The sequence below is a fragment of the Trachemys scripta genome, chromosome 2 (genome assembly GCF_013100865.1).
Source record: "Trachemys scripta elegans isolate TJP31775 chromosome 2, CAS_Tse_1.0, whole genome shotgun sequence".
In the NCBI taxonomy this organism is placed as follows: domain Eukaryota; kingdom Metazoa; phylum Chordata; order Testudines; family Emydidae; genus Trachemys; species Trachemys scripta.
In genome coordinates, this window is record NC_048299.1 from 282,411,629 (window position 1) to 282,435,179 (window position 23,551).

The 23,551-nt window shown below is 46.2% G+C and overlaps 2 protein-coding genes across 2 annotated transcripts in view; one reads left to right on the plus strand and one right to left on the minus strand.

The window, feature by feature from the left end:
• Window positions 1-23,551, plus strand: part of SCRIB (scribble planar cell polarity protein) — a gene marked incomplete in the record, with an annotated part of 213,321 nt that overhangs the window by 162,482 nt on the left and 27,288 nt on the right. Inside the window, 6 exon segments of the mRNA XM_034763808.1 lie at window positions 3,530-3,628; window positions 3,817-3,864; window positions 4,274-4,433; window positions 7,486-7,654; window positions 11,090-11,179; window positions 11,616-11,804. Of these exon segments, the coding sequence (XP_034619699.1) occupies window positions 3,530-3,628; window positions 3,817-3,864; window positions 4,274-4,433; window positions 7,486-7,654; window positions 11,090-11,179; window positions 11,616-11,804 (755 nt within the window).
• The window catches only part of IQANK1 (IQ motif and ankyrin repeat containing 1), a 173,937-nt gene continuing 162,168 nt past the window's right edge, over window positions 11,783-23,551 (minus strand). The window contains exon 15 of the mRNA XM_034763813.1: window positions 11,783-13,380. Within this exon, the coding sequence (XP_034619704.1) occupies window positions 13,326-13,380 (55 nt within the window). The 3' untranslated portion in view covers window positions 11,783-13,325. The remainder of the gene's footprint in view (window positions 13,381-23,551) is intronic.

Genomic DNA, 23,551 nt, shown 5'->3' on the forward strand with positions numbered 1-23,551 from the left:
AGCTTCCGGCGGCCAAGGTGGAGTCCACGAACCGCCTTTCTCTGATCAAATCGTCATATACTTTAACTCCCAACTTATTTCCCTGCATCTGGGGTAATAGAAAGAACAAGGGTCTAATATAGCCAACGTAACGTACCCCTGACCAATTTGGAGGCAATCTGCGGTAGGCATAGGATCCACAGATCCAATAATGGCCTTTCAGGGCCCAGGTTCCGTTAGCAAAGGGACCATCTCAGGCCTCAGAGTCCTCTGGTTGTTCGAAATATAAATAATTATCGGTCCCTAAAGGTCCCCCAACAGTTGAGTCACCGTACGAATCGCAGTAATTACACTTCCACGCCCCAGCTCCCGCCTTCCAGACACAATCACAGCCCCATCTTGGCTGATTGGTGCTAGACCAGAACTGGCTGAAACCCCATACTCGAGTTCCATTATGATGCTGCCATGCCCATTGAAACCACCCTACCACGTGGTCCTTGCTAGTGGTATTGTCTCGCTGGCAAGTTAAAGATAGGGCATCAAAGAACCTATCCTGTCCTACCACCTTGCAACCTTCGCCTTTAGGTTGTTGGTAGGAACATTTCACCCAACTATTATTGGTAAGTTTCACATGGGTGTGGTTCCATCGCCCTTGATATTTAGAACAGTCATACGGGCGACAGTGGGGATCCCAGCAATCAAATCCAGGGGATAGAGTCCAATCACATTTGCTTTCTCCCACGTACACTCCCTCCTGCCTTGTCCGATTAAGGCAGAGAATACCCATTCCAGAAGAATAAAGTCGCCAGGGACTATTATCCTCAGTCCAAACTCCCGTTCTATCGTGGACTATGCTTAAATTACTGAGCCACCATTTGGGCTGTACTGGCTGGGCTACCCAAGGCCATTCATTCAATTCTCCTGGGCCTCCACACACCTAACACCAGTGGCTGAAATCCCCAGTGCAGATGGCGTCTCAGACTTTCATTTACTTACAAGGTGCTACATTCTCTTGATGTATAAAGCCCTTCAGATCTTTTGTCCTGTCATTATCTCTCACACACCAGGGCAACAGCCAACAGCTTCTTGCTGTTATCTAGCTGTGTGGCTCTGCCCCCCTCACTGGGGAGCACTGCACCATTGCTGATTTGCAGAAGGATTGCTTGCACATTGGCAATTGTTACAAGATGGCATCAGGCACAGAGGAATCTGCAGGTTTCTGGGGCCCAGGCACAGGGTTTCTGGGGCCTGGCAAGAATTACCACACAAGAACACTGGTCCACTTGCAGCATGGAAATAGGCCAGTGGTCATTACTCCTTTTTACAGTGCCTGTGTGGCACTATTGAAAACCTAGAGAGAGACCCAGCCTGCCTCAAAGAGTCACATTATGAATTGGACAGACATCCCTGTCTGGGCCCAAATGAGACCCAGGTTGAAGAGCTAGAGTTCAAGTGATTCAGATACTGTATTTTAAAATCTCTTTCCAAGATTGGCAGACTATTGTTTAGTCTGAGCAGAAGGGAAGGCAACCAAACAAGAATAGACATCACCAGTTAGAGCAAAGAGAAGGGCAGCAAACAAGCAAGGCTGAGTTAAGGCAGCCGAAGGGGCTGAGGAAGCGAGAAAAGAGGGAAGGAATCAAGTGTGGAATTGAAGGGGAGAAACCATATAACCAGTTGTGAGGAAAGCTGTTGCCCCCACCATCACGAGGCCCTGAGCAGGGGACCGGTCCCCATAGAGGAAGGAAAGGGCTAGGAGCAGAGAGTTTGTTTATAGGCAGCCAGTGTAAAGCGTATGAGCAGACGTGTTCCCTTTTCAGGGGAGAGAGGAGACGCCAGAACAGAGAGAGTCAAGGGTGAATGTGACGGGGTGACGACTCACCGGCACCGTGCTTCCTGCTGGTCATCTCGGGAATTCGCTCTTTCCAGCCTGGGGCGCCCTTTGCAGGCTGGTGTCCCGCCTGCTGCTGGCCCCGTGTCCCTCCCAGAACCCCTGGTGCCCTTTGCCCAGGGGTTCTGCTCACCACAGTACCCCCCTCGCTCTGGGTCTCCCCGCGCAGGGGAACCCCCAACCCTCTATTCCCACCTTGCCTCAGTGGCTACTGCCAGTCATCATCTAGCCCCCGCTCACCGGGGCAGACGGCAGTCTGTAAACCACTCATCGTCGGCAAGGGGGGTTGGACCTGCTGCCTTTGCCTATTTCTGGGCTGCCCCTCTGCAGCCCCAGTGCCTATTTGGCCCTTTTAGCAAGGCCTGCAGCCTCCCCAGCTCCCTCTGCCCTTCCCCAACACTGCTCCACCTCAGGTACCCTTCTCAGCTCCCAGACAGACAGGTCCCTCTCTCTCAAGAAAAGAGGGGGAGAGAGAGTTTCAGCCTCTGGCCCTCAGGCCTCTTATAGGGCCAGCTGTGGCCTAATTGGGGCGTGGCCCCAGCTGTGGCTGCTTCCCCCAATCAGACTATCTTTTCCCCCACCACAGCCCTCTCCAGGGCTGCTTTAACCCCTTCAGGGCTGGAGAGGGCTGTGGTGGGGGAATAGTGAGACTGGAAGCAGGAGGTCAAGGCAGTGGTCGTAGGTGGCACGTGCTGAAGGAGAGGAGGGAGGTGGCAGAAGTGGGGGGGTCACAGGTGGATTTTTATCCCGGGGGACTAGGGTGGGTTGTGTTGTGAAGGGTGTGAGAATAGGGGCAAGGCAGATGTGTGTCTGGGATAGGATTGGGGATGTGGGGAGACAGAAGGTGAAAGGAGGAGAGCAGACAAGTTACAAGGAACATGAAGTCCTGTTGGATCTTCTCAGTCTTTTCTGTCAATACATTGGCAAAGATGCTAAGTGGGGAAATGCTTAAGGAGTCAAGAAGAGGAAATGGTGGGTCCTCCAGATGATAGATCCCTTCCCAGAAGGCAGCTGAGATGTGCTCAATGCAAGTAAGAGGACCACAGAAATCTACAGGAGCCCTCAATGTAGGGGTGTGTGGGCACCTGCTTTGACGCTGGTTTAAGTAGGAGTGCAATAGCCCCTGCACTGAAATACAGGAGGAAATGGCCAGGCCTTCTTACAGGGATAACTGGACTAGCACCAGAGACAAGGCTGAGAGGTAGCCTAACTCTTTATAGTCTTGGCATTCACAAATACTGTGAGGAAATCTAAAAACTGGCATACCCAATCCAGACTCAGGAACTGGAGTCCGGTGTATGGCCACCCAGAGAGCCCATTGTTTGCAGGCAGACATAAGCTGGTGTGGCTGAGCTGAAATCCCTGACGAGCCTGGGAGCAGCACTGCCACCTGTGAAACCCCCACTGAACCCAGGAGGCTCTGACACCAGCAGAAGCATTGGCACCAGCCTATCCAGGACATTAGAGCCAGCAGTGTAACATGCTCGTGTCCAAGGAAGCTACTGTGCATGGCAGCTACTCCCCCTTTTCCCAAGGCTGGGGGCTCTGTCTCTGATGCTCCACCCTCTGGTCTCAACACACATAAGGGGCTGGTTCTTTTCCTGTTCTCCTTTATAGCATCTATGATTAGCCTGACCTCTTCTGTCTCTGTCTCTGCAGCTGCGTCCCCCCTCACCTCCCTCTCCTGAGGATGTCCCAGTCAGTGTCAAGCAGGCATACAAGACCTTTGCAGCGGTTCCCCTGTCACAGGCAAATAAGGTAGGGGTAGGGCAGGGATGATGACCTGGCTGCACAGACACCGGGGTGGCAGGGACGATGGGGATACTGGGAGCATCACAGGTGGGTCAGGACTGAGAATGGGGGCAGGAGGTGCTGTTCTGTTTCATGGGTGAGGCAAAGACAAAGAGCCCCTATCTCAAACGTTTCCCTTTTCTCTCTCTCCTCAGGAGACACATGGTCAGACAAGCACCGAGAAACCTAAAGCTTCTCCTGAGGTGAGTTTCAGTGGCTGGAAATAGAGTTGGAGTTGTGAGTCTTGATCACAGACCTTGGGGGATAAGCGCAGAATCCCAGTGTGGGTAGATAGGAGGCAAAGTTCCCATCTGCGGCAGTGTGGAGAGAGGGTTCAGACATGGGGTAGGGACCTGATGAAAGCAGGCATGTGGCCTGTGCCTGAAGGGACTGGATATGAAGAAGGGACCTGGGGAAGGCAGGCATGGGACATATACCCAAGGAGATTAGATACGGGGCAGGGATCCAGGGAAGGTGGGCACAGGGCACTTGCCTGGGGGGGATTGGATGTGGGGTAGGGACACAGGAAACGAAGGAATGGGCACTTGCCTGGGGGGATTGGATATGGAGTAGGGTCTTTTAGTGGCTGACATGCTGCTGTGGCTGTTGCAGATGCTGTCGTCAGGGGGACTGCACAGCCCAGAACAGCGATCCTTCCGTGAGAGGCAAAAGTACTTTGAGATCGAGGTGAAACAGCAGCAGGTGGAGAAGCCCCCCAAGCGTGTCTCCCTGGTGGGGGAGGATGACCTGAAGAAAATGAAGGAGGAGGAAGGTGCGACAGAGTCAGTGTTGGGGTGTTAGGTTTCTCTTTTGTGGCTCTTGGGGGATCTGTCCCCTGCCTGTTGGCTTTTGAGAGTGGGGGATCCCACCTACTGAACATGGGACTGGAAGGGACCTCCTGAGTCATTGAGTCCAGTTCACTACTCTTACAGGCAACCCTGTCCTATCATCCCATTCATAAACTTATCAAGCTCCACCTTACAACTAGTTGGGCTGTTTGTCCCCCTGCTTCTACTGGAAGGCTGTTCCAGAACCCTGCTGCTTGGATGGTTGGAATTGGAAATTTATTCTAATTTCCAGCCATTGGCTCCTGGGTTCCGGGTTATTATTAATGGGGGGAGGGTGTCTCAAGCAATATTACAGTGAAATATTAAACAACTGTGGTCAGGCCTGAAAAATCATGAGACTGGTTTTAAAATGATACATGTTGGGTCTTTCTTTGCCTTCTGACTTTTGAGTCCCTATGAGTCACATTTTCAAGCTTTTCTCCACAGCCAGGAGTGCTACAAACTTTCTTTTTTTTTTAAATGGAAGCTGAGATTCTCCTTTGCTTGGCCTCTGTATATTCCCACTCCTGCGATGGGCTGGCTTGTACAGCTCTGACAATTAACAGTAGCTAGCAGTGCCCACTGGAGCACTCATTTGCCGCCTCCGGCCCCTCCCTTCACTGTTTTGAAGGTTCTAAGGGTGGGGCTGTAAAAAGGGGTTGCAGCACTTACAGCCGCAAGCAGCAGCAGACTACCAACCTTTCTGGACTGGGATCCAGATCCTATTTTTGATACAAGTGCTATCTAAAAACATTTTGGTTTCGGGTTTTACATTGTTAAGATTGTACATAGTAGTTACAGTTTTGGATAGGTAGTTTTTAGCAATGATAAGTAAGCTTTGACTCCATACTGCAGTGTCTTCTATGGCAGATCTGAAAACTAAGAAGCCAAGATTTAAACGCTGTTCTTCCTGCCCAGCAGTCTTCTCATAACACAAGAACTAAGGGTCACCCTGGGGCTCGGGCTGTCAGCCCCACGCGGAGCGCTGGGGTTCGGGCTGCTGGCTCCCCCGCTGATGGGGGCAGGGCTCGGGCTGCCAGCCCCAACTGCCCAGCCCCGCTCTCCCTGGGGCTTGGGCTGCCAGCCCCGCGCAAAGTGCTAGGGTTTGGGCTGCCAGCTCCCCCGCTGACTGCCGGGACTCGGGCTGCCAGCCCCAACTGCCCGGCCCAGCTCTCCCTGGGGTGCGGGGTGTCTGCCCTGCAACTGGGTCCTACCTGCTGTCTCCAATGCCCGGGGTCCTCTATCCGCCATTAGTGAAATTTTTCTGGCGAACCCCCTGTAACGTTCTGCGAACCCCCAGGGGTTTGCGAACCCCAGTTTGGGAACCTCTGGCCTAGACTATAACATGGTTCAAAAAAGAACTAGATACATTCATGAAGGATAGGTCCATCAATGGCTATTACCCAGGATGGGTAGGAATGATGTCCCTAGCCTCTGTTTTCCAGAAGCTGAAATGGGCGACAGGGGTTCATTCCCTCTGAAGCACTTGGCATTGGAAGACAGGATACTGGGCTAGATGGACCTTTAGTCTGACCCAGTCTGGCCATATGATATTTTCTGTCTTATTATCTATCCCTTTCCTGATGATTCACAACATTTTGTTAGCTTCTTTGGCTGTGGCTGCACATTGAGTGGATGTTTTCAGAGAACTATCCACAGTGACTCCAAGATCTCTTTCCCGAGTGGTAACAGCTAATTTATACCCCATCATGCCACCTCACTGTTTACCTCTTTTTCCAGATCATTTATGAATATGTTGAACAGTATTGATCCCAGTACAGATCCCTGGGGAACACCACTATTTACCTCTCTCCATTCTGAAAACTTACCATTTATTTCTATCCTTTGTTTCCTATCCTTTAACCAGTTACTGATCCATGACAGGACCTTCTCTCTTATTCCATGACAGCTTACTCTGCTTAAGAGCCTTTGGTGAGGGAACCCCTGCATGCATGGTTAAACCCATCTTAGGTGAAAGGTCTAATTGATCGCCATACCTGGGGTTGGGAAGGAATTTTCCCTTGGGTCAGTTTGGCAGAGACCCTGGGGGTTTTTCACCTTCCTGCAGCACGTGTCACGTGTCACTTGCAGGTTTAAACTAGTGTAAATGGTGGATTCTCTGTAACTTGAAATCTTTAAACCATGATTTGAGGCCTTCAGTAATTCAACCAGAGGTTAGGAGTCTATTTCAGGAGTGGGTGAGTGAGGTTCTGTGGCCTACGATGTGCAGGCGGTCAGACTAGATGATCACGATGGTCCCTTCTGACCTTAAAGCCTATGAGTCTATAAATCTATGAGAATATAGGCCTCCTCTGAACAGTCTGTGCCCATGGGAGGAGGGTGGAGTTCTGCCCGTCCCTTGCCATGACTGGCCTTCACTGGGTGAAGAGGATCATCAACTTATCGGGCCTCCACCCCCCACAGCAGGGTCCTACCCATTGGCTCCCCATGGCACTGTCCCTGATGTGTGTGGAGGGGATCTGCTTGTCAGCTGAGCTGGAGGGATGATGTTTTCCCATTAGTTCCTGGGGCTCTATGCCCATGGAGGGACACGTCTGAATCTGGCTGTTGACTCCTAGAGGTCTGATCCCTGACATGCACATCATATCCTGTGGGATCCATCTCCACAGGGGGTCTTCCCATTGGCTCTTAGGCAGTTCCCATCCATGGAGGAGTTACAGAGGGTGAAGCGGTTGGAGACTCTCTGAGGTTATAGCCAGGAAGAAAGCTAGGGAAAAGGTTTTGCTGATTACAAGGAAGTGATTAAGACAGGTTGAAAGGAATCGATGCTGGGAAAGGAGTAGATGCTAAGAGAGCTGAAGAGAAGGGAATAGACTCAAAGACAGTTACAGAAACTGTAGGACTCTCTTGCAGAGAGTGAGTGAGACCCTTAGAGGGGAAGGACCTACCATGAGCCTCGATGGCCGTGGGAATCACTGCTGGCAGCCAGCTCTGCAGTTCTCTCCCCACTCATATGGGTCTTTCTCATTTTGGCAGCTCGTAAACTGCAGCAGAAACGGGCTCTGCTGTTGGAGGAGGAGGAGGAAGAGGAGGATGTGGGGAAGCAGATGCCTGACATGAGCATGCAGTCCAGTGTCATCATCGAAGGAGTGGAGTACAAGATCAAGAGACTAAATGGAAGGAGCATCCAGTCCCCGGCAACTCGGTAAGACCGACTGGCAGCTCAGATCCAGCTCTGTGTCCTAGGAGTATGCCAGCATCACCTTTCCCCAGATGGGGAGGTCTGGGCAGGCCCCATCACTTTTGCAGGGGAACTAGACATCACAAGGCATGCAGTTTGTCTCTGGGTCCTTGTTCTCAAATGAGTGGCTGCCCAGATCCTGCCCTTGCGTACCTAGAGTCATTGATTGTAGTTGTGGCTAGGTTGGGGGACATACCTCTTTGCTGAGCCTGTGCCACGCCCTGCCCCTTAGGTTCTTGCTTTATGCCTGGGTCTGCTGGAGTCTCTCCCCAGGCAGCGGTTCTGCATTGGTGCTGCTGCTTTCATTCCTTTCCCTGCAGATTTGCTTTACAGGTGGAGAATTGGGCTTCAAACAGAATAAAGCTCAGGTTGCTGCCTTTGAACTTTCTCAGAATCTTGTCTGTCTGACTCTTTCCCCATAAGCTGCGGCAGGACCATGCCTCGGGCCAAAGGGCCAAGCATCTTCGTCTTGTAGACTTTGGCTTAGGGTCTTCTCATGCTGCCTGACCACACTAGGGACAGTCCATGTCCTCGTGTCGGCTCCAGTTTCTGCTCCCCATCAGCATTTGTATTCATCCAGTCTCAGTCCAGAAACACCTCGCATTACACCTGCATAGTGGGGGTTCCCCCCTGCCCTGCCATACTAAACTGGGTTCCTGGCAAACACTAAAGGGCAGTAGCCAAACATGCAGTCTTTGCAGAGGCAATTTATCCCTCCTCTCTCCACAGCCAGATGCAGCTCAGATAGCATCACTCTGTGAAGGTGGGGTGGAGGTGGCCTCCCTTTGGTGCTCTCCCTTTGCTGGGCTAAAGGGTTGTGGGCCAGTCCATCCTACAGCGAGCTCTGGAGAGTGGGTGGGGTGGAGGTGGCCTCCCTTTGGTGCTCTCCCTTTGCTGGGCTAAAGGGTTGTGGGCCAGTCCATCCTACAGCGAGCTCTGGAGAGTGTATCTGTGGCACCACATCACTGGCTCAGTTGCTTCTCAGGCTGATTGTTCAATTGGTCTCCAGTGAGTTTAAGAGAAGGAAGGTACTTAGGGTGGGAACAGGCTAAAACTCCTCTCCCCCATCAACTCCCTGTCTCTAGTCTGGGTGGGAATAGGCAGCTGTTGGCAATATTGTGATAGGAAATAAGATCTTTGGCTGCTTATTCAGGGCCAAATTCTGTGCTGACTTATACCTAGGGCACACTGGGCCAATGGCATTGCAAAGGGTGTGGATCACGAGAATGCAGCCCTTAGCACAGGTCTGCCCTCACTTAGTTCTAGAGGGCTGCCTGAGGGCAGACTTTGTGCCTTCAGAGAGATCTGACATCAGCAAGAAGCAGTCAGTCACCCATCACAGCAAGAAGAAGTCAGTCACCCATCACAGCATGGAGGCTGGAGGGAGCAGGGCTGGACTTAGGAAAGAGCTGTCAGGTTAGCACAATAATTTACACTTGATACCGCAGGCCGGGGTGACACAGTCAGACCTCTGGGTGAGGAAGATGAGTTTGGATGGCCTGTCTGGAGTGAGATAGATGCATACATCAGAGAGGATATAGCTGTGATAATGGAGATGGGACAGGATTGGGGCCTGGACCTGCTAAGAGCTCATGATATCAAAACAGAGAGAAAGGTAGGCTCTGCGAGATTCTGAGGAGAAATCCCCAGCCTGGAGGTAGAAGGAAGGCGGAGGGCTCCCAGAATACAGGGCAGGTGCCGGCAGTCTCAATGATTCATAGATTCATAGATTCTAGGACTGGAAGGGACCTCGAGAGGTCATCAAGTCCAGTCCCCTGCCTGCATGGCAGGACCAAATACTGTCTAGACCATCCCTGATAGACATTTATCTAACCTACTCTTAAATATCTCCAGAGATGGAGATTCCACAACCTCCATAGGCAATTTATTCCAGTGTTTAACCACCCTGACAGTTAGGAACTTTTTCCTAATGTCCAACCTAGACCTCCCTTGCTGCAGTTTAAACCCATTGCTTCTGGTTCTATCCTTAGAGGCTAAGGTGAACAAGTTTTCTCCCTCCTCCTTATGACACCCTTTTAAATACCTGAAAACTGCTATCATGTCCCCTCTCAGTCTTCTCTTTTCCAAACTAAACAAACCCAATTCTTTCAGCCTTCCTTCATAGGTCATGTTCTCAAGACCTTTAAACATTCTTGTTGCTCTTCTCTGGGCCCTTTCCAATTTCTCCACATCTTTTTTAAAATGCGGTGCCCAGAACTGGACACAATACTCCAGCTGAGGCCTAACCAGAGCAGAGTAGAGCGGAAGAATGACTTCTCGTGTCTTGCTCACAACACACCTGTTAATACATCCCAGAATCATGTTTGCTTTTTTTGCAACAGCATCACACTGTTGACTCATATTTAGCTTGTGGTCCACTATAACCCCTAGATCCCTTTCTGCCGTACTCCTTCCTAGACAGTCTTTTCCCATTCTGTATGTGTGAAATTGATTTTTCCTTCCTAAGTGGAGCACTTTGCATTTGTCTTTGTTAAACTTCATCCTGTTTAACTCAGACCATTTCTCCAATTTGTCCAGATCATTTTGAATTATGACCCTGTCCTCCAAAGCAGTTGCAATCCCTCCCAGTTTGGTATCATCCGCAAACTTAATAAGCGTACTTTCTATGCCAATATCTAAGTCGTTGATGAAGATATTGAACAGCGCCGGTTCCAAAACAGACCCCTGCGGTACCCCACTCGTTATGCCTTTCCAGCAGGATTGGGAACCATTAATAACAACTCTCTGAGTACGGTTATCCAGCCAGTTATGCACCCACCTTATAGTAGCCCCATCTAAATTGTATTTGCCTAGTTTATCGATAAGAATATCATGCGAGACTGTATCAAATGCCTTACTAAAGTCTAGGTATACCACATCCACAGCTTCACCCTTATCCACAAGGCTCATTATCCTATCAAAGAAAGCTATCAGATTGGTTTGACATGATTTGTTCTTCACAAATCCATGCTGGCTGTTCCCTGTCACCTTACCACCTTCCAAGTGTTTGCAAAGACCAGGCAGAGTGAAAAGGATGTGTACCTGTCAGCCCTCTCCCAGTCTCTTGAGGTTCTGCCGTAGGACCTGGGAGGCTCTTCCCATGTTCTGTGAGTTCCAGTTTCACCAATTGACCTGGTTACCAGGTGATTCATTCCTACTGATCCCTGCTCACATGCCCTTGAAGGCTTCCTCCCCTGGGCAGATGGGACTGGAGGGTTAAGCTCTATGTGCATGATGCCAAAGCGGTCAGGCAAATGCATCAGGGGCCACATCACTGAGCTGAGTTGCAGTGTCTGCTTCCTATGGCTCAAGTCCATGGGAAGGGGGATCTGTGCTCTGAACCCTCCAGGGTATGCATGCCTCCAGCACGCTTGGCTGACATGTCTGTGTTGCTGCCAGGATCTCTGAGACAGATGAGCACAGCAGCTCCCAGAGAAACTCACTAGAAGAAGGATTCAAGCCCGAGCCGAGGCCTAACTCTATGTCTGGGTAAGAAGGGACTCGGGAGGGGGAGGAGCGACACTGCACTGCAACAGCCCAAGCCCTTCCCTGCCTGCTGCCCACAGACTGCCATACAGTGGGCCAGACCCCTCAGCCTTTCAGCAGGGAATGGGGTAACAGGCAGGCTTCGGGGAGGTGGGGGAGATGAAGCAGGGACCTGTCTTTGGGGAGGGATGGGTGTGGGGGGCACAGGTCAGGTACAGGGCGTGGGGGGCACAGGTTGGGTACTTAGTGGGAGCCAGGAGCCTGGGGGGTTGGTCATGGGATGCGGTGGGGCCCTTCCTTTGAGGAGATCTGTGGGGGACTCAGAGCTTTGGGAAGGGTACAAGGTGGGACCTCGACTTTGAGGAGGGAAAGCAGGAAGTCTGGGGACTTGAGGGTGGATTGGGCCAAGCCCCTTGTTATTCCTGGCCTCTCTTTGCAGACTGATCCCAGTTTACCCAGGAGGGGGTGAGGCAGGGGCACCTGTGCGAACGGCCAAAGCTGAACGACGGCATCAGGAGCGATTGCGGATGCAGAGCCCTGAGTTCCTAAGTACCCAGGAGAAGGAGCTGTCTCCAGCTGAGCGCCGGGCCCTGGAGGCAGAGAAACGAGCCATGTGGAGGGCAGCACGGTGAGTCTCTTTACTAGCAGGGTCTGATGTCATGGCATTGAATCTGTAGCATCAGAGAGAGGGAATGTTTAGGGACCAGGAGTAAGGGAGACTGTAGTGGCCAGAACACAGTGCATAGGCCAAACTGCCTATCCGATCCTGTCTACCTCTGACAGGAACTTGAGGGGTTTGTCTCTTCTTTACACTTTAGCAACACTTGTGTAGGTCTTCATGACAATAAAGTCTCATTGTATTGACTTCAGCTCAGGCACTGATGTTCATATGACCCGTGCACAATTCCCTTCCCTCTCTTTGCTCCTGTTTTTTCCACCTGTTTCGTAGTATCAGAACAAAGAGACATGCAGTGAAACTTAAAAGGTGGCAAATGCAAAACTGATAAAAGGAAATTCCTTTCTACATACATAATTTGCAATTACACTGTGGAACTCATTACCACAAGATGTCATTGAGGCCAAGAACTTAGCAAAGTTCAAATAGGGATTGAACACTTATATGGATAACAAACATATCCAAAGTTATAACAATGAATGCAAGCAAACATTTTGGAAACGAGATAAAACCTCCTGCTTCAGGATTTAAGACAGTCTCTATTAGGAGTTCGAATGTGATCTTCATGGGGATAGATTATCCCACAACTGTTACTGCAAGGTTTCTTGCCCATTCCTCTGAAGCATCTGGTGCTGACCACTGCTGGAGACAGGATACTGGACTAGATGGACTTTGGGTCTGATCCAGTCTGGCAATTCCTATGTTTCTGTGTATGCTGGGGATAATGCTACTCTTCTTCCTCCCATGGAGGCTATGAATGTGAATGAGTTAATGTTTGTAAAGTCTTCGAGAGCCTTGGATGGAAGATGCTGGAGCCAGTGCATTTGTTTGAGGCTGGAAAGCTGAGAGACCCGTATTATTAGAAAGGTCACGTAATATTATTGTACGTTTTATAGTTATTTAAAACCGGATTGAACCAATGTTCACCGAACCGGGGCTCATCCCCCTTTCCCTGGGGAGATGATGCCTCAGCAACAGGGTTCCCATTCCTTCCTCTGTGAGGGGATGATTCTCCAGCCAGATCCCTCTTCCAGCCAGGACGTTCTTCCATAGCACTTCCTTAATTTCTCCGCAAATTGTGGCATTCTGAATAATCACTCCCTATAAATCTGGCCCTCTGGCTACCGGAGAACTGTTGCTTCTCTCTGAAGTTTCTTCACTGTTTAATGTGAGATACCCAGATATAGGCATGGCATTTTAGTCAGTGTATTACTAAGGACTGTCTTTCCATTTCATCTCTGCTTTTCATTTCATGCCTCTGTAGAGCAGTCCCAAGTAGCATTGGTCTCATTCTGCTGCCGTGTCACATTGTACATTCTGCTGTAAATGGCTCTTCACTCTCCTAGCTCCCTTCTGGCCATTCTGCTCCTTTACGCATGATGTCAGGGGTTTTCACTTGTATGGCACATGACACAGAGCACTGCTGTCATTAAAGATGGGTTCTGTTTTTCCACTTGAAACAGGGATTTTCCCTCATTGTTTTTCATGGAGAGAACAGTGTATCTTCCCCAAATTTACAGCACATAATCTGAAAAGGAATGAAATTTTCTGAGAATTTTTCAGGTAACAGTTGAAGTGTAAATTAATTAAAAATTAGTCCGTTAAGAAAAATTTCTCTCATTTTTTGGGGCACCTTCTAGCTAACAAACTGAAAAGATAATTTTAAATGTACATTTGAAGAAACTAGGTGGTTATTAAGCAAAGTTACTAACAATCTTCATGTCTAAGTTTTGCCCTTAAAGTTCACAATTTGGCCTTATTCAAAATGACCATCATTTCCCATAACTTACAGGGCAATGAAGCCAAAGAGTGCCCTTAGGGAAGATGGCTGCCTCTTCACTAAAGTCATGGTGTGTGGCAGTGAACCTGCCACTACTTAAGATTGCCTCCATATCCCATTGTTTCCAATGGGACTGACACCAGGAGGCCTGCAGGGATGATGGCTGCCCCTGCACTCTGGTTAGAAAACTGGGAAGAGCTAGTCTATGCCATGAACCCAGCTCAGGAGACAAAGGATGGTCCATTGGTTTGGGGCTTGACTCCAGAGACCCAGGTTGAATTCCCTGCTCCACCACTGATTTCCTGTGTGACCTTGAGCAAATCACTTGGTATATTTGTGCCTCCATTCCCCATGTGTAAAATGGGGACACAGTGTGTTGTGAGGAGAAACACGTTAATCACATTGTGAGCTGTTCAGATCCTATGGCAATGAGGGCTCTATACGTTCCATAATCAAAAGGAACAGCATCTGAGGTTCCCCACTATGGAATCTCTGCAACCTCTGTAGCTTTACCAGGGTCTCCTTTGCTCGGAGGCGCTGTGGCCATTGTGCTGGTGTGAGGGGTGGCAGAGACAGATCTGCTCTCCCACACAGTTCCCCTGCCCTCCCCCCAGCTTGGTGTCTCCTCACCCCCCACTTCAAACATCTGCTTTCTGTGCATATCTCCACATACCAGAAGGGGAAAGTTGTATGTGGGGGTGTCATCCTTTCCCCTCTTCTGTGCCACCTCCAATACTTACCATATAGGGACCACTGGATGATTGAGATGTTAAAGAAGCACTCAAGGACGATAAAGCCATTGCAGAGAAACTAAATGAATTCTGTGCATCAGTCTTCATAGCTGAGGATCTGAGGAAGATTTCCAAACCTGAGCCATTCTTTTTAGGTGACAAATCTGAGGAACTGTCCCAGATTGAGGTGTCATTAGAGGAGGTTTTGGAACAAATTGATAAACTAAACAGTAATAAGTCACCAAGACCAGGTGGTATTCATCCAAGCGTTCTGAAGGAACTCAAATGTGAAATTGCAGAACTACTAACTGTAGTCTGTAACCTATCATTTAAATCAGCTTCTGTACCAAATGAGTGAAGGATATCTAATGTGATGCCAATTTTTAAAAAGGGCTCCAGACGCGATCCTGGCAATTACAGGCTAGTAAGCCTAATGTCAATTATGGGCAAATTGTTAGAAACTACAGTAAGGAACAAAATTGTCAGACACATAGATGAACATAATTTGTTGGGGAAGAGTCAACATAGTTTTTTGTAAAGGGAAATCATGCCTCACCAGTCTACTACAATTCTTTGAGCGGGTCAACAAGCATGTGGACAAGGGTGATCCAGTGGATATAGTGTACTTAGATTTTCAGAAAGCCTTTGACAAGATACCTCATCAAAGGCTCTTAAGAAAAATAAGCTGTCATGGGATAAGAGGGAAGGTCCTCTTAGGGATCAGTTACTGGTTAAAAGATAGGAAATAAAGGTTACGAATAAATGGTCAGTTTTCAGAATGGAGAGAGGTAAATAGTGGTGTCCCCCAGGGGTCTACTGAGACCGGTGCTGTTCAACATATTCATATACAATCTGGAAAAAGGGGTAAACAATGAGGTGGCAAACTTTGCAGATGATACAAAACTACTCAAGATAGTTAAATCCAAAGCAGACTGCAAAGAGTTACAAAGGGATCTCACAAAACTGTGTGACTGGGCAACAAAATGGCAGATTAAATTCAATTTTAATAAATGCAATATAATGTACATTGGAAAACATAATCTCAACTATACATATAAAACAGTTGGGTCTAAATTAGCTGTTACCACTCAAGAAAGAGATCTTGGAATCATTGTGTATAGTTCTCTGAAAACATCCACTCAGTGTGCAGCGGCAGTCAAAAAAGCTAACAGAATATTGGGAATCATCAAGAAAGGGATAGATAATAAGACAGAGAATATCATATTGCTCCTATATAAATCCATGGTACGCCCACATCTTGAATACTGTGTGCAGATGTGGTTGCCCCAACTCAAAAAAAATATACTGGAATGGGAAAAAGTTCAGAAAAGGGGAACAAAAATGAGTAGGGGTATGGAACAGCTTCCATATGAGGAAAGATTAAAGACTGGGACTTTGCAGTCTGGAAAAAAGACAACTAAGTGGGGATCTGATTGAGGTCTATGAAATCATGACTGATGTGGAGAAAGTAAATATGAAATGTTATTTACCCCTTCTCATAACACAAGAACTAGGGGTCACCAAATGAAATTAATAGGCAGCAGGTTTAAAACAAACAAAAGGCAGTATTTCTTTACATAGCACACAGTCAATCTGTGGAACTCCTTGACAGAGGATGTTGTGAAGGTCATGACTATACTGGGTTAAAAAAAAAACTAGATACATTCATGGAGGATAGGTCCATCTATGGCTATTAGCCAGGATGGGCAGGGATGGTGTCCCTAGCCTCTGTTTGCCAGAAGCTGGGAATGGGTGACGGGGGAAGGATCATTTGATGATTACCTGTTCTGTTCATTCCCTCTGGGGTACCTGGCACTGGCCACTGTTGGAAGACAGATACTGGGCTAGATGGACCTTTGGTCTGACCCAGTATGGTCATTCTTATGTTCTTATTAAATATATATACAAAAGCTCTGTTTTAAAGGGATTAAGGTTGGATAACTGTGAAATTCCCCAACTCAAGCCTTTAAAAGCAAGGATATGCCACGTTATGGGACATTTCTCCTGTACTCAAACAATCACATAGCATATTTCAAGACTCTGCATTATCACAATGAACTTCCTTCTATTCCCCAGTAGAGCGGGAAACACACTATAGGCAAGCAGCACACAGCACTGATTTGGTCAGCTTAATGTACCATCTCTACATACACACACGTTATACATTATTGAAAGCTTATGATGGCTACTTAATGGTGAGGTATGATGTGGAACTGTCAACTGGTACCATTACCATAGAAAACGGGGATAAACAATGATACCCTCAACACGTTAAAATGACCACTTTGAAATATTTGCATTCATTTCTGTTAATGACTCTGTATTATTTCAAGAAATACAATTAGATTTCTTTGTGACCTCAAAGTATTGCAACAACAATCTAAAAGGTAAAATAAAATGTAATAATAAATTTATACAGGTATAACTGAAATGTAAAAGCTGGTGACATTTCTAGTCAACACCATTATCATCATCTTGTTCATCATTATGATCTCTGTCAAGAGTGCGTGAATTATCACAGTCTTCACTGCCTCAGCATGGACACAGTTCTGTGCCGGGAAGAGTGTTCTTACTACAGACAGAGTTGCTTGTGCAGCAACCACTACTGGCACAGGCACACACAAGATTTTGTAGAAGCTCAGATGCCATTGGGCCTTTGAAGAATACAGGAAGTAGTTTATCATCTGTATTTTTTCATCCATGTTGCAATAAAGATCCAACATCTGACTTACCTATGTGTTAAGACATCCATAACTTTGTTTGCCAAGATGCTCTTTTGACACACTCTTCAAAACTATTCTCACATGGTGGGAGTTTGGCCAGTGACTTGTCCTTTTTGCTGGCTAGATTGAGGCACAAACAATTGAGGTCTTTGTGGGTCTCCTTTTCTTTGTTGCTCTGGTCATACAGCACTGCTACCAACTTCCTTGCTGCAGAAATTGTGGCTTGTTGGTCACTCTCTCCTAATTTGGCAAGATCTCTGAAGTGGTAAGCTCCCTTTGTTTTGACAACATTAAACGCAGATTTTTTTTCCCGGTATCAAATAGGGATGACAAAGAGTCACATCCATGTACAACAGGAAGTATGTTGCAGAAGTGAGGAATGAGTGCGTCACAAATTGTCTGCACAGGTATAGAGTGACACTTGTCAATTGTGCAGGCAATGGTGCCTGTTTCAATCCACATGTTATCTATGTGTTCCATTTTTGGAAAGTAGTGAACAGCAAGGACCAAATCATCTGTATCAAGTGACCTAATTACTATGGGTTTTTTTATACCAAGAGACCCAAAATCTATATTGGCACATACAACATGCAGAGGCATCCTTGTGTCCGCTTTTTCCTGAGTACTGTAGAAGTCTTGGGCTTCTTGACCTTAGTAAAGCCTTTGATGCTGTCTCGCAAGACCCTCTCATAAACAAACTACAGAAATGCAACCTAGACTGAGATACTATAAGGTGGGTGTAAAACTGGTTGGAAAACTGTTCCCAGAGAGTAGTTATCAGTGGTTCACGGTCATGCTGGAAGGGCATAACAAGTGGGCTCCCACAGGGATCAGTTCTGAGTCCGGTTCTGTTCAATATCTTCATCAATGCTTTAGATAATGACATAGAGAATACACTTATAAGTTTGCAGACGATACCAAGCTGGGAGGGGTTGCAAGTGCTTTGGAGGATAGGATTAAAATTCAAAATGATCTGGACAACCTGGAGAAATGGTCTGAAGTAAATAGGATGAAATTCAATAAGTACAAATGCAAAGTGCTCCATTTAGGAAGGAACAATCAATTGCACACATACAAAATTGGAAATGTCTGCCTGAGAAGGAATACTGCGGAAAGGGATCTGGGGGTCATAGTGGACCACAAACTAAATAGAAGTCAACAGTGTAACACTGTTGCAAAAATAGCGAACATCATTCTGAGATGTAGTAGCAGGAGTGTTGTAAGCAAGACACGAGAAGTAATTCTTCCGCTCTACTTTGTGCTGATTAGGCCTCAGCTGGAGTATTGTGTCCAGTTCTGGGCGCCACATTTCAGGAAAGATTGGACAAATTGGAGAAAGTCCAGAGAAGAGCAACAAAAATGATTAAAGGTCTAGAAAACATGGCCTATGAGGGAAGATTGAAAAAAATTGGGTTTGTTTAGTCTGGAAAAGAGAAGACTGAGAGGGGACATGATAACTGTTTTCAAGCACATAAAAGGTTGTTACAAGGAGGACAGAGCTCTGTGGGGAAAAGTTTCTGAACTGATTCCTGTGTGATTGCCCCTTCCTTGCCAGACTCAAATTTGGTCTTCTTGGCCATGGCAGCAAATGTTTTGATGCCAGATTTCTTGACTGGGCTGAAGAAGCTACATGCCCCATCAGATTCAAGTGCACCTCTCTCAAATCTCTCCATTCATTCTTCACGAACATCTGGTATTTTCTGTAGAGACTCTTGTACATCTGATGTTACAGTAGATATGTTGATAGGCACCTCTGGATGGGATTCAGGGTCAAGTGGGTTTGTCATAGTGTTGATGACATGGTTGGTAAGGGCTATAACATGCTCTTCATCCCTCTTCAGTGCAGAGGCAAGGACTTGTTTGTGGACTTTGTCTTCACTACTGCTTGTTAGACCACTTCTTTCTGTCAGAGCTTTTGCATTTCAGGGCATGTCTTGTGAGGTTCCATCTGACAAGGGCTGACTTCTTTCTTGTCAGTCCTACAATCCCACTTCTGCCCTTTGAATCTGCTGACATTTTTCTCAGTTCCCTTGTGGTACATGCTAGGGTGCAATCCAGACCAGTGAAGGGTTGCGTCACCGCCTGCCCTCAAAATGCCGTGCTGATGTGGTTCTCTTGTCTGAACGTTCCCAGCCAGCAGACAAGTCTGCACTGAGTGTCTGTGTGTTAAGACGCCCTGACGCAACAATTCTGATTCCAGCAGCTTGCTTGTTACACCACTGCCACACTCTGGCTCCACCAGCCTTGCATATACTTGGCAAGATAATATCAGCAGCTCCCAGTCTTGAATTTTCCCCAAACTGTGTGCTCTGCAAAGTCCAGCCCTCTCCTGGATCATTCGGAGAGACATTAAGATTCATTTGTTCCTTTAAAGATACAATACCTAGCAGCTTGCCACATTGGAGTTAACATTCACTTTATATTAAACACAGCACTGGGTTGGTTTAGATTAGGGCTGTTGATTAATAGTAGTTAACTCATGCGGTTAACTAAAAAAAAATTAATCGCAATTTAAAAAATTAATCCCTACTAATCGCAGTTTTAATCGCACTGTTAAACAAGAGATTACCAGTTGAAATTTATTAAATATTTTTGGATGTTCTTATACATTTTCAAATATATTGATTTTGATTACATCACAGAATACAAAGTGTACAGTGCTCACTTTATATTACTATTTTTTATTACAAATATTTGCACTGTAAAAATGATGAACCAAAGAACATAAGAACGGCCATACCGGGTCAGACCAAAGGTCCATCTAGCCCAGTATCCTGTCTACCGACAGTGGCCAGTGCCAGGTGCCCCAGAGGGAGTGGACCTAACAGGCAATGATCAAGTGATCTCTCTCCTGCCATCCATCTCTGTCCTCTGACAAACAGAGGCTAGGGACACCATTCCTTACCCGTCCTGGCTAATAGCCATTAATGGACTTAACCACCATGAATTTATCCAGTTCTCTTTTAAACGCTGTTATAGTCCTAGCCTTCACAACCTCCTCAGGTAAGGAGTTCCACAAGTTGACTGTGCGCTGCATGAAGAAGAACTTCCTTGTATTTGTTTTAAACCTGCTGCCTATTAATTTCATTTGGTGAACCCTAGTTCTTGTATTATGGGAATAAGTAAATAACTTTTCCTTATCCACTTTCTCCACATCACTCATAATTTTATATACCTCTATCATATCCCCCCTTAGTCTCCTCTTTTCCAAGCTGAAGAGTCCTAGCCTCTTTAATCTCTCCTCATATGGGACCCGTTCCAAACCCCTAATCATTTTAGTTGCTATTTTCTGAACCTTTTCTAGTGCCAGTATATCTTTTTTGAGATGAGGAGACCACATCTGTACGCAGTATTCGAGATGTGGGTGTACCATCGATTTATATAAGGGCAATAATATATTCTCAGTCTTATTCTCTATCCCCTTTTTAATGATTCCTAACATCCTGTTTGCTTTTTTGACCGCCTCTGCACACTGCATGGACATCTTCAGAGAACTATCCACGATGACTTCAAGATCTTTTTCCTGACTTGTTGTAGCTAAATTAACCCCCATCATATTTTATGTATAGTTGGGGTTATTTTTTCCAATATGCATTACTTTACATTTATACACATTAAATTTCATCTGCCATTTTGTTGCCCAATCACTTAGTTTTGTGAGATCTTTTTGAAATTAGTCACAGTCTGCTTTGGTCTTAACTATCTTGAGCAGTTTAGTATCATCTGCAAACTTTGCCACCTCACTGTTTACCCCTTTCTCCAGATCATTTATGAATAAGTTGAATAGGGTTGGTCCTAGGACTGACCCTTGGGGGACACCACTTGTTACCCCTCTCCATTCTGAGAATTTACCATTAATTCCTACCCTTTGTTCCCTGTCTTTTAACCAGTTCTCAGTCCATGAAAGGACCTTCTCTTTTATCCCATGACAGCTTAATTTACATAAGAGCCTTTGGTGAGGGACCTTGTCAAAGGCTTTCTGGAAATCTAAGTACACTATGTCCACTGGATCCCCCTTGTCCACATGTTTGTTGACCCCTTCAAAGAACTCTAATAGATTAGTAAGACACGATTTCCCTTTACAGAAACCATGTTGACTATTGCTCAACAGTTTGTTTTTCTGTGCGTCTGACAATTTTATTCTTAACTATTGTTTCGACTAATTTGCCTGGTACCAACGTTAGACTTACCAGTCTGTAATTGCCGGGATCACTTCTAGAGCCCTTTTTAAATATTGGTGTTACATTAGCTAACTTCCAGTCATTGGGTACAGAAGCCGATTTAAAGGACAGGTTACAAACCTTAGTTAACAGTTCCGCAACTTCACATTTGAGTTCTTTCAGAATTCTTGGGTGAATGCCATCTGGTCCCGGTGACTTGTTAATGTTAAGTTTATCAATTAATTCCAAAACCTGCTCTAGTGACACTTCAATCTGTGACAGTTCCTCAGATTTGTCACCTACAAAAGCCGGCTCAGGTTTGGGAATCTCCCTAACATCCTCAGCTATGAAGACTGAAGCAAAGAATCCATTTAGTTTCTCCGCAATGACTTTATCGTCTTTAAGCGCTCCTTTTGTATCTCAATCATTAAGAGGCCCCACTGATGGTTTAGCAGGCTTCCTGCTTCTGATGTACTTAAAAAATATTTTGTCATTACCTTTGGAGTTTTTGGCTAGCCGTTCTTCAAACTCCTCTTTGGCTTTTCTTATTACATTCTTGCACCTAATTTGGCAGCGTTTATGCTCCTTTCTATTTGCCTCACTAGGATTTGACTTCCACTTTTTAAAGGAAGTCTTTTTATCTCTCACTGCTTCTTTTACATGGTTGTTAAGCCACGGTGGCTCTTTTTTAGTTCTTTTACTGTGTTTCTTAATTTGGGGTATACATTGAAGTTGGGCCTCTATTATGGTGTCTTTAAAAAGCGCCCATGCAGCTTGCAGGGATTTCACTTTAGTCACTGTACTTTTTAACTTCTGTTTAAGTAACCCCCTCATTTTTGCATAGTTCCCCCTTTTGAAATTAAATGCCACAGTGTTGGGCTGTTGAGATGTTCTTCCCACCACAGGGATGTTGAATGCTATTGTATTATGGTCACTATTTCCAAGTGGTCCTGTTATAATTACCTCTCCCCTTGTGGGTTCCCGTACCAGCTGCTCCATGAAGCAGTCATTTAAAGTATCGAGAAATTTTATCTCTGCATTTCGTCCTGAAGTGAAATGTTCCCAGTCAATATGGGGATAATTGAAATCCCCCACTATTATTGAGTTCTTAATTTTGATAGCCTCTCTAATTTCCCTTAGCATTTCATCATCACTATCACTGTCCTGGTCAGGTGGTCGATAATAGATCCCTAATGTTATATTCTTATTAGAGCATGAAATTTCTATCCATAGAGACTCTATGGAACATGTGGATTCACTTAAGATTTTTTTTTCATTTGATTCTACATTTTCTTTCACATATAGTGCCACTCCCCCCCACACGACCTGTTCTGTCCTTCCAATATATTTTGTACCCCGGAATGATTGTGTCCCATTGATTGCTCTCAGTCCACCAGGTTTCTGTGATGCCTATTATATCAATATCCTCCTTTATCAAAAGAGGAAATGTATTTATCAATAAGGAATGTATTTTTCAGTTCATCTCATACAAGTACTGTAGTGCGATCTCTTTATTGTGAAAGTGCAATTTACAAATGTAGATTTTTTTTTGTTACATAACTGCATTCAGAAACAAAACAATGTAAAACTTTAGAGCCTATAAATCCACTCAGTCCTACTTCTTGTTCAGCCTTTTCAGACTCAATTGCTAAGTCAAATAAGTTTGTTTACATTTACAGGAGATAATGCTGCCTGCTTCTTATTTACAGTGTCACCTGAGAGTGAGAACAGGCGTTTGCATGGCACTTTTGTAGCTAGCACTGCAAGATATTTATGTGCCAGAGATGCTAAACATTCGTATGTCCCTTCATGCTTCAGTCACCATTCCAGAGGACATGCTTCCATGCTGATGACGCTTGTAAAAAAAATAATGCATTAATTAAATTTGTGACTCAACTCCTTGGGGGAGAACCGTATATCTCCTGCTCTGTTTTACGTGCATTCTGACATATATTTCATGTTACAGCAGTCTCAGATGATGATCCTGGGCATGTTGTTCATTTCGAACACTTTCACTGCAGATTTGACAAAACGCGAAGAAGGTATCATTGTGAGATTTCTAAAGATAGCTACAGCACTCGACTCAAGATTTAAGAATCTGAAGTGCCTTCCAAAATCTGAGAGGGACGAGGTATAGAGCATGATTTCAGATATCTTAAAAGAGCAACACTCCAGTGTGACAGAACCCAAACCATCAAAAGAGAAAATCAACCTTCTGCTGGTGGCATCTGACTCAGATGATGAAAATGAACATGCGTTGGTTCGCACTGCTTTAGATAGTTATAGAGCAGAACTCATCATCAGC